General features: G+C 35.2%; 1 protein-coding gene across 4 annotated transcripts in view; it reads right to left on the bottom strand.

Annotated features, from left to right (window-relative positions):
• Positions 1-8,000: 8,000 nt before the first annotated feature.
• mib1 (MIB E3 ubiquitin protein ligase 1) overlaps positions 8,001-11,000 on the bottom strand; it is a 73,257-nt gene continuing 70,257 nt past the window's right edge. For all 4 annotated transcript variants that reach the window (XM_016478110.1, XM_016478111.1, XM_016478113.1 and 1 more), the window contains one exon: positions 8,001-9,735. In XM_016478110.1, the coding sequence (XP_016333596.1) occupies positions 9,595-9,735 (141 nt within the window). In that variant the 3' untranslated portion in view covers positions 8,001-9,594. The remainder of the gene's footprint in view (positions 9,736-11,000) is intronic.

Below are 11,000 nucleotides of genomic sequence, written 5' to 3'. Positions count from 1 at the left end.
TTAATCAAAAGGTGGACGTTTTTGGTCACGGCAATTCGTACATATTTTACAAGGTGGCTAATTCGTACGAATTCGTACAACCTCACTCGTAGGCTACAAATTCATAAAGTTTTTGCTAAATCGTACTTATTGTACGAATGACCTACACCTAACCCCGCCCCTAAACCTATCCGTATAGACAAATCATGCGAAATCGTACGAGTGAGGTTGTACGAATTCGTACGAATTAGCCACCTCGTAAAACATGTACGAATTGGTCGTGAGATAGCGTTGGAAATTTAAATGTAAAAGCGGAAACGCATTAGGACTGTTGCGTTAAATTGTTATTGTTTAGATCCCTCAAAATGGTCTATAGTGTCATTATTCAGCTCAAGTAAGTTCAGTGTTGATTCAGTTTAGTTCAATAACTGTCAAACTTGCAAAGTTCATCAATTATGAAACAATTTCATTTCAGCCGTAAGCTGCTCTACAGAAGGCTATAGTGTCATTATTCTGTTCAAGTCAGTTCAATGTTGATTTAATGTAGTTTAATATCAGTGTTGATGTTACAAAGCTAGTGTCAGTATCCAGTTAAAATTTTGGTCTTTTGCGATAATGTCAGTGCAAGTTGAATAATAAGTTGAATATGAATGTATTTTAACTAGTGCTGTCAAAAGATTAATCGCGATTAATCGCATCCAAAATAAAAGTTTTTGTTTACATAATATATGTGTGTGTACTGTGTATATTTATTATGTATATATTTCAGAAAAATATGCGATGTTTATATATTAAATATATATATATATATATATATAATAGATTTTATGAATATAAATATATACATGTAAATACATGTAAATATTTTCAAAATATATGTGTGTGTGTTTATATATACGTAATAAATATACACAGTACACACACATGTATTATGTAAACAAAAACGTTTATTTTGGATGCGATTAATTGCGATTAATCATTTGACAGCACTACTTTTAACATATTTATCCAATCACTAATTTATTTATTTATAAATAACATTAAAATACTCTGCATTTATAATTAGTCAAAGTTTAAAATTTTAACTATATACTGTAATCGAAGTGTTATTCCCTTAATTTAATGACTGAAGTGATACAGTCTAAATGTGCTAAGCTCAGCTCTACAAAAAACTGAAACACTCACTTGTTAAACTTTTAGAAGATACTCTGTGCAAGGTCTCTTTACACAAAAGAGGGTTCAAAAGGAGTACAAAGACCTTTCAGACAAGAACCAAAACAAGAGTGCATCTGTCAGGTGTTGCTAGCCAAACGCCAGCAGCCTTGAAGGGAGTAGACCGGAATGCAGGGGCACTATCTCGCCACAGAAGTAGAAAAAGCCAAGCCAAGTTTTCTTATTTTCTTTTCTCTTAGGGTGAGAGAATTGGTAGAGTAGAAATCAATATTCCAGAGTCCATCCTTTTTTTGCCTCTACTTTTTTGTGGACCTATGTGAAACTTGCAGAGTGACCCCTGACAGAAGTTAATGGCTAACTGTGTTATCTCTCTTTACAGCCCGGGGTTGAACCCCAAATCAATAGATGATGCACAAATATTCCAGCACTCAGCATTGTCCGTGCTCTCACCACATTTTAGATCGTAAAATATTGCTATGTTTATGCTTTCATTACCATTTCACTTTTACATAAATGTTATTTTTTCCTCTTTAATTTAATACAGAAAAATGCATGCATTCAGGGAAAATATATATATGTATTTTTTACTAAATAAAATAAAATAAAATAACTAGGAAATAAAAAATAGGAAAAATGCCTTTGCAAATTAAATCCTTAAAACAAATCAAACCATTTGGGACTGAGTATTCCAACCCCAATCCATAAATACCTAAGTCTGTGAGATGTCACAATGGCTTTAAGCATTTGCCAGTGCACAGAGCTTGTGACTGATGCTAAATATATCGTATTGAGTCACTACTATCGCAGTTTATCACTGTCTAAAGTATCGTCTAAGTGATTACAGCATGTACACCGAGTCGAAAAAAATGGAGGAGAGTTGAGAGGAAGTTTTGATGAATGACGTGCTGTTCGGTGAACAAACAAGTATCGTCTCCAATCTAGAAATCAAAAGTACTTCCACCAGTTTACTACCCAGCCAAAGGTTGAGCTCAAGGAGCTTTTATAGAATTATTAAGTAAGCAATTATGATAACCCGGCGTTTTAAAGATAATAGAATGATAAGATTCTGCTGGAGGCGCATTATCGTTCACCCCTCGCGTCAGAAGTCAATATGTTTTTCTTGTTTTGCTCTTGTTTTCCCCTTTTTCTTCAATCAAATCAGTGATTGTTATGTCTGCTGGGCAAATGTGTCTTTATTTGTTGCGATCACCAGAAGCTCATGTGGACCACAGTGGAAGTGAGGGAGGGTTAGCATGACCCTGCTAAGTTAGTGGTGTTTTTTTATCAAAGCTCATAAACCTTGAATGACTATATATTGATAAAGACTGTTTAAAGTGTCATTGGAACGATAACATTTGCACTGTAAATGCGGCCCGGAGGCTCCAGCTCCAGTCGAGGCCCATTGATAAGCACACTGGCTCGATTCCTCACGGCATCCCCGGCGACAACAATATCCAAACTTCTACTCCAGTTCATTTGCGGAGTTCAGATTCTGCCATTGCTCGAGATGCTCAGTGTGCAAAGGTATTTCAATGATAAAAACACTAATACACTCAAATGCTTTTTTTTTTTTTGAGATTCCACAGAATATATTTTTTATAGTGGAAAGCAATTTTTTTTTTTTTATTATTTAAAAAAAAAAAATTACTGGCATCAAAACTGGCGCCAATATTTTTTGGGGATGAGAATTGGTAGTGCTTTTATTATTATTATTATTATTATTATTATTTCCTTTATTTAACCAGGAAAATATCCCATTGAGATACAACATCTCTTCTTCCAGGGAGTCCTGGTCAAGACGACACCAACAACCTTAACATTTAAACATTAATGTTTGCATTTATAATTTATAAAGTGTTATTCATTCAAATATAGCACCAAAAGAAATGAAATAAAACTAAACAAAATCAAATAATACATTTTGTGTGCATGCACAGTGTGGGTGTGGGGAGTGACCTTTTTTTTGGCAAACAAATACCTATGAGACAGTGAAAAATTCATATGAAAAATATGCAAATAGTTGAGCAGTATTAATTCATAACTATTCTGGTTTGCTTTGTGGTGAGTCATATTCCATAGAAAACAAATAAGTATGTATTCTACTCCCGCTGACCTCAGAAGTGGGCAGAATTTATGAATGTGTGAGTGTAGGCTACACTACTTCACCTCGCCTCCCTCAACAGCTCACTGCTATTGAATCTGTGACAGCCAAAATGAAACCTTTAGATGAAATAGTAACAAAAATGAGGTCAATATAAACAGCTTCAACTTTTACATGAATAATACCAAGCAATTTTACATTCTAGATTTGTTTCATGAGGTAAACTAAAGTGAGCCTTATCTAAAAAGATTAAAAAAGAGAGAAAATAATGTAATTACATTTTCTTTATTTACTTATATAATTACAATAAAAAAGAAATTGCAGTTTGGCTTTTAACTATAGTTATGTAATAAAATATGGTAATATTATGTTGGCATAAACACACACACACACACACAACCAAATAAAGTACTTGGTTGAAGATAGCAAGCACTGTATGAAAATGCAAAAAAAAAAAAAAAGAAGCAAAACAGTAATGTACTAATGCATTAATGCATTGTGTTGACAAAAACATAAAATCAAGCCAGTTGCTTGGGTAAAAATAGCAAGCTTTGCATCAAAATGCAATACAATGCAGTATGTTAACAAAACATACAATTTCAAAGGAATGCTGGACAAATTTAAGAGAAGCGTCCTTCCTGAAACTGGCACGAGTGCATCAGTTAAAGGTGTTTGTGCATGTTGGGTGCAAGCGGGGCGCTTGCGAAATCCAGTGATCAAACTGTGAATGGGGAACAGGTCAGCAGTACTACTATACAGCTTGTTTATTCAGCCTATCTTTTTGACTGTTTAATCTTTCGGTGCTGCGTGTCTTGAACAGAGGTGAGGCAGACACATTTGGCCGACCTGTATCTACACAACAAATCGCAGAATCGGAGACCTGAGACAGCGAAGGGAGGAGAAAACATGGCCTCTTTATGACTTAACGGCGAGGGGTTGGGTGGCGTCTCTAGGGTCCGAACTCCAGAGCCCTGTGGCCTACGCTCTCAGCACACACAGAAGAGCCTGTCCAGACCTAACGGCCTTTGCCCGTGCCTGTCATTAACGCCAGGCCATAAATATCCCCCGCTGCCATGAGCGAGGTGACGTGTGAGGACCTTCAGACACAAGGATCTTGCAACAAACAGGCACCAAACGCTGCCTGAAGCAGGTGTGGCTCCTGGAACGTGTTCTCAGGTATTCATTTATTGGTAGCTGATGTGATGTATTGGTTCATTCAGTGTGAATAAAGATCTTTTTATAAACGTTTTTGTCTCTTCTTTTTTATTTGTCTGTCAAGAATTTAATGTTTATATGCATCCAAAAGTAGAAAAAAGGAAATAAATTAAATATAAATTAAATATCATAAATATCAGATCTTTTCCTGGATAATTTGTATGTCTTTAAGAGAAAAAAATAGCCATATTTCTATGGGCCTATATTATTAACAATTCTAATTTCTACATACAAAAAAAACAAGTGTTTCATCTGAAACTTTTGACATGTTTTCAAGTAGATTATTAGCTGATGTATTGGTTCATTCAGTCCAAACAAGGATCTTTTTATAATTTATATAATTTATAACTCTTTAGAATTTTTTGTTGTTGTTGTCAAGAATCCAACGTTTTCAAAAATGTAAAATAAATAATTAAATAATTGGGTAATTAGTCATTTTTCTATCGGCCTATATTATTAACAATTATAATTTCTATATACAAAATACTGCCTGAAGAAGGGTTTCATCTGACCTGTTTTCTGGTAGATTAGTTCATTAGTAACTGATGTATTGGTTCATTCAGTCCAAACATGGATCTTTTAATGATTTATATAATTTTTTTTTTTTTGTCGATAATTCAACATTTTCAAAAATGTGAAACAAACAAATTTTAATTTTAACAATTTTAGTCCTATTGCTATGGACTTAGATTATGAATTATTATACTTTCTGTATATAGGAATTATAATACTACCATTTTTTTTTTTATTTAAGAAATTAATATTTTTACTATAATAATAATAATAAAGATAAATACTGCTCTTTCTATTCATCAGAGAAATAAATATCAGTATTAAATATTATCTCACATATAACTGATAATAAGCAATGCTTCTTGAGCACCAAATTAGCATATTAGGTAGATGGTAGATTCCCTATATAACCATGTATGTGACAAATAAAAAATCTTGAATCTTGGGACAATGCATTCTCCAAGTTAGACAGAGTCAGACTGCCCTGCCACCTTGTGGTGGTTTCTGACACTTTCACTTCAGGATCACAATCAATCACTCGGACACTTCTCTCTGTAACAGCTGTCTATAGCAGTGGTGTGATCTCTGTAAAGATTCCCCCTGAAGCCGTAGTCATCTATCTGGCTCTCATAGCCCACAGTCTGGTGTCAGTCACCCTCAGCGGGAGACTCCGTCTGTGTCTGATACCCGAGGAGACAGTGACGGGCCCCGGCGTTCACTCTGTCACAAACTGAAGGCCTGGTAACCGCTGAGAAGATAATTGCTTCCTAAATCTCCTAATCTACAGCACTGTCTCTGCTAACACACAACACTGCAATGTAGCGGAGAGTTGGGGGAAAAAAATGTGCCGACCCCCTTAATCTTGGAAACATAATACTTATATATTCAGAACAGGGAAATTATATGCAGTGAGAGCATATGATAAAACTGGGAAATACTGTTATTTATTTTTTTTTATTCAATTGATCAAATCTAACAACAGGTTGGTGGATTGATCCACACTACTGGCTAAAAGTTTAGAATAAGATAGATTAAAAAAAAAAAGTCACTTATGCTCACTAAAGCTGTATTTATTTGATCAAAAATACAGTAAAAACATGCAGCAATATTATTTCAAAGAACATTTTTCTATTTTAATAAAATAAAAAAAATGTAATTTATTTACATGACGGCAAAGCTAAATTGTAACCATTACTCCAGTCTTCAGTGTCACATGATCTTCATTCTAATTGTTTTAGAATTTTTTATTGCCAATAATGGACATAGTTTTTGCTGCGTAATATTTTTGTCATGATACATTACATTACAAAATCATGATACATTAATTCAAAAGTTTGGAGTAAGAACAAAAATATATATATATATATACAGTATTTTTTCAGCAAAAGTGGCAGAAAAGACAATGTTTTATAATGTTACGAAATATTTCTATTTACAGAACATGCTGTTCATTGAGCTTTCTATTCATCAATGAATCCTGAAAAAAAAAATATATATATATATTAATAAGCATTATTATTGATCACCAAATCAGCATATTAGAATGATTTCTGAAAGATACTGCATAAACAGCAAGAAAAGAAATCTCAAGTCATCAGTCATATTTCATATTTGACTAATCTGGAGTAGCCTAATTGCAGAGGTGCTGGTACGTTCAGTGAACAACAAAAAAAACAAAAACTTTTTTATAAAGCTCAATTAAATGTATTTTTTTTTTTTACATTTTGCTGTTATTTATTTTGATTTTAATGAAGGAATTATGCTACTATTCAAAAGTTCAGTATTTTATCCCCCAATGAAACTAATATTTTACTCAGCAAAGAACTGATCAAAAGCGACAGTGAAGACAATTATAATTCTATTACAAATAATTTGCTGTTCCTTTGAACTTAATATTTATCAAAGAACCCTGGAAAAAAAGTACTGTAGGCTAGTTTCCATAAAAACGTTTAGCTGCATAAGAGTTTTCAACATGAATAAGAGAAATGTTTCTGTGTGATCATGTTACATTGAAGACTGGAGTAATGGCTACTGAAAATCACATTTGAATATATATTAAAATAATAATAATAATACAAAAATAATTGTTATATTTTACTGACTATTTTTCTGTATTTTTGATCAGAAAAGGGAGCCTTGGTGAGCATAAGCGATGTAGGCTATTTAAATCGTACTTTATTAATTTTACTGACCCCAAACTTTTGAACGGTAGTTTATGATATTCAGATTAAATTCCGCCTCACAGGTGTCAATATAATTCCACATCCTAAACAACAGACACTGTTCTGTGATGCAATGACCACAGGCTTGACAGATGGACAGCTGAATGTCAGCAGATCCCACCGAGGCCCATTTCTCTAATCAGCCCCATTAAACTCTTTTCTCAGCCCAAAAAACGCTCGGATGATTTGTTCGCTGATGCAGCGCAGCTCAAAACACACTTGTGCGGCACGGGGGACATTAACAGGAAGATGAGAGCCAAGAATGAAATTTCAGATGTTACAAATCACCATTAACGCACTCTGCCAGAATCAAGGATCCGCAGGTTTTTGGAAGAAACATCGGAGCTAGCTGAGTGGTTTATGACTCTTCCCCCGTAAGAGGCCGCTCCGTCATCAGAAGACGAGAAGTCGTGGTTATGAATGAATCGGTCGATACAAAGGATGTAAAAGCTCTGTTACGACCACATCAAGGCTCAAGAGATGTGTCGTGCTGCCCTTTTCCATTACATCTTTCTCTATGGATGAGTTGAGTTTAATCTTCTAATGATTTCAAGCATGACCACACTGGCCCTACACGGATCGTTTTGTCCAATTGGATTATTTCAAACGCACAAGACCCTAGTCGACAGACTACCTGCCATTATTCTATTCTGCTGTGAAGGATCGTTTCAGGGAATTGCAATAACATCTAATCAAGAAAACCCAACATTAAGTTCTGGATTGTTCATTCTGATCATCTGAAGTGACCGAGTCTTGAAACAAAAGGCGAAAACGCAATATCTTTTGTGAAGTACTCTGCTCCGTTTTGTTAGATCTTTATTCGGCAATGCATTTTCAAAGCAAATTGCAATACAGGAAAAAAGAATTTCTCTTATGATAAATGTTGTACATCATACATTAAACATTCATTCAACAACAAAAGAAAAAATGTTTCTTAAGCCAGGGCAGTTTTTTTGTGTACTGAGAATAAGGTACAAAACAGGCTGTTTGATTAACCATGACAATACAAGTCTACCATTAAGGTATATTAGTGCATCTAGTTTTTAATGTTAAAATGATCACAAAAAGAATAACACTGGAAAAGAAAGACCATAAAAGATACAAATCTTTAAAAGGTAAAGTATGAAACTACTTTTGCTTCCAGTAAAAATGTCTGCTTCGCAGTGTTGAGTCACACTGAAATGAAACAACTGTAGACATAACTTTAGACCTCCTCCATGATGGGAACGGGCTACAGGGAAAAAAAAAAAATTGAAATATATTTTGACAAGCACAAAAAGATGTCAAATTGTTCATGAAAGACTATTTTGATGAACAGTCCTCAACTGCAAATTCTTTTTGGTCAGGCGTTCATGTGGCCTAATTAAAGTTAAAGCAATTACAGCTTACAGGTGATATTCCATAGTATATTCCACGTCTTTCAGATTTAGAAGAAAAAGGTAAAAATACATAAATTAACTAGTATGGTAAAGATAAACAGCACCCTTTTCCCAAAAGGTAATGAAATGTTTTCATGTTTTTGGAAGAATGGCACAAGACCAGCAATTTCTATTCAAATCTTTTTTGCATTACATATCTGGCAAGACAATACGGTGCATAAAGTAAAAGTAGGAATGCTGGAGAACAATCCAATAATTATGGTTGTATAGTAAATGAATATACTTTTAAAGACAACAAGGATCAGTTGCATCTGCATTGATCAGGTGACAAACCGATCATCAACATGGGTGTCACAATAATACTCTGTGTAAATACTGTAGTACAGCAGCAATTCAAGAGAGGAACATGCAATGTTATACTAACAGTACTGCTGTAAAAGGTGAATGTTTTATTTCACTCTTTGAGCACGACAAACTTTCTTCTGCCAGTAAATGCAGATGCTTTACATTTACACATTATTTAAAACTGAACGCTACGTCACACAGAATGAGACTTTAAAACGAATTTCCAAAGATTCAGTGGGACAGAGTTCAGTCATGTTCTACATTTCACCATGCTGTATCATGACTGTAGATACAACTGTTTGCATCAGGATATATGAGCATAATACACTGACATAATAAAAGATGAAACATTAGCAGATCCTGACAGTGTCAGTTCATGTCTTATAGGTGTGTTGCTGAACTGCTTGTGGCAGAAAAAAAGTGGGCACTTGCATGAACAAAATGGCAAGATGGAGTATTTAAGCAAGATTCTTCCTCTTCTTGCGGAACATAATCCAAGAAAACAGAACACTGAAGTTAACTGAACAAATATCAAGCCTAAAAGATAAAATAAAGATGATGATGTAACACTGATGACCCTTAGCTTAGCGGATACAGGAAAGGTGCTTATGAGAGCAGCAGCACACTCTGTGGCTGGAAAACAGGGATGTTGACATGGCCCGACGCTCTAGTAAAGTAGGATGCGACGTTCGATGGCCTTGCGGCAAATGGGGCACTCGCTCATTCTGTCTCCACAGAGCTGACAAGTGCCATGACCGCACATGAAGATCATATTCTTTAGGCGATCCAGACACACGGGGCACATAGTCTAAGTGGAAGGCAAACATGTTACATGAGCAATTACTGCTTAAAATTGCATATGCAGAAAACTATTAGAGATAGGGGTTTGAATCTTTGGTTAGACAGTAAATCGATTTGATTCATGATTCATATGTTTTAGCAAATTCAGAACGTTTTAATTCGATAAGTCTAACAGTATTATTGAAATAAGAGATACCATGGAAATAAAACATTGAATAGCCTTCACTTTAATCAATTAAGCAACCACTGATTCTTATTAAAGAGCAATTGATTGCCTTTTGTTTGATTAATGTTAAGAACATACAGTAGGCAGCAGCAGGTATATTAGACTGCTGTCACTTTAAGACCTAATGCACATTTATGCTCACTTAAAGGGATAGTTCACGCAAAAATGAAAATTACCGCATGATTTACTCACCCTCAAACCATCCTAGGTGTATATGACATTCTTCTTTCAGACGAATACAATCGGAGTTATATTAAAGGGGTCCTATTATGCTTTTTCACTTTGTTAATTTTAGTCAGTGTGTAGTGTGTATGTTTGGGCATTAAAAAGATCTAGAAAGTTACAAATCTCAAAGTCCACTCCAAAGGGAGATATTTCGTTTTTTAAAAATCCCTTTTCAAGAACTACAACGAACGGCTCATTTGGACTACAGCGTTTGTTTTCCGGGCTTTGTGATATCACAAAGCGGCTCATTAGAATAGCATTACAAATAATTCCCGCCTACAGAAATTTGAATGGTTGGGGGGTGGGGAGGGGCGAGGTTGTGGTTAGAACGCTTGGTTGAGTGAGCGCATCAGACGAGACGACGAAGAAGAAGAGCTGCTGCAGAGTTAGTGCATCAGAGAAAACCAAGAAGAAGAGCTGCTGTGCTGTAGCGTCAAATTTTTGGCATGTCTAGAACAGCGGTTCTCAATTCCAGTCCTTGCGTACCCCCGCTCTGCACATTTTGTATGTTTCTCTTATTGCGTCATATGTTTGTTATATTTGACTAAGTGCCCTGCGAAGTGGACATTACCGTTGTAAGAAAAATATCCATATTTACAACTTTATAAACCTTAATCTCTAGCTTCCACTAACTGTCATACACGCATTCACGAGAGAGTGGCGCCCAGCGGATGACGTAGCACGTAGGCAAAAGCGGAAGTGACGAATGTGGAAGCGCACAGGAGAGAGCAAAACAAAACACCGGTTACGAATTAGTAGTACAAAACGAGGATTTGTAAAGAAAAATGTCAGAGGATTTCAATATAAGCCAAGAGGACACT

Source organism: Sinocyclocheilus anshuiensis, unplaced genomic scaffold (genome assembly GCF_001515605.1).
Source record: "Sinocyclocheilus anshuiensis isolate Anshui unplaced genomic scaffold, SAMN03320099.WGS_v1.1 scaffold436, whole genome shotgun sequence".
NCBI lineage: Eukaryota > Metazoa > Chordata > Actinopteri > Cypriniformes > Cyprinidae > Sinocyclocheilus > Sinocyclocheilus anshuiensis.
Note: the sequence above shows the minus strand (reverse complement) of the source record. Positions and strands in the feature narration are given on the sequence as shown.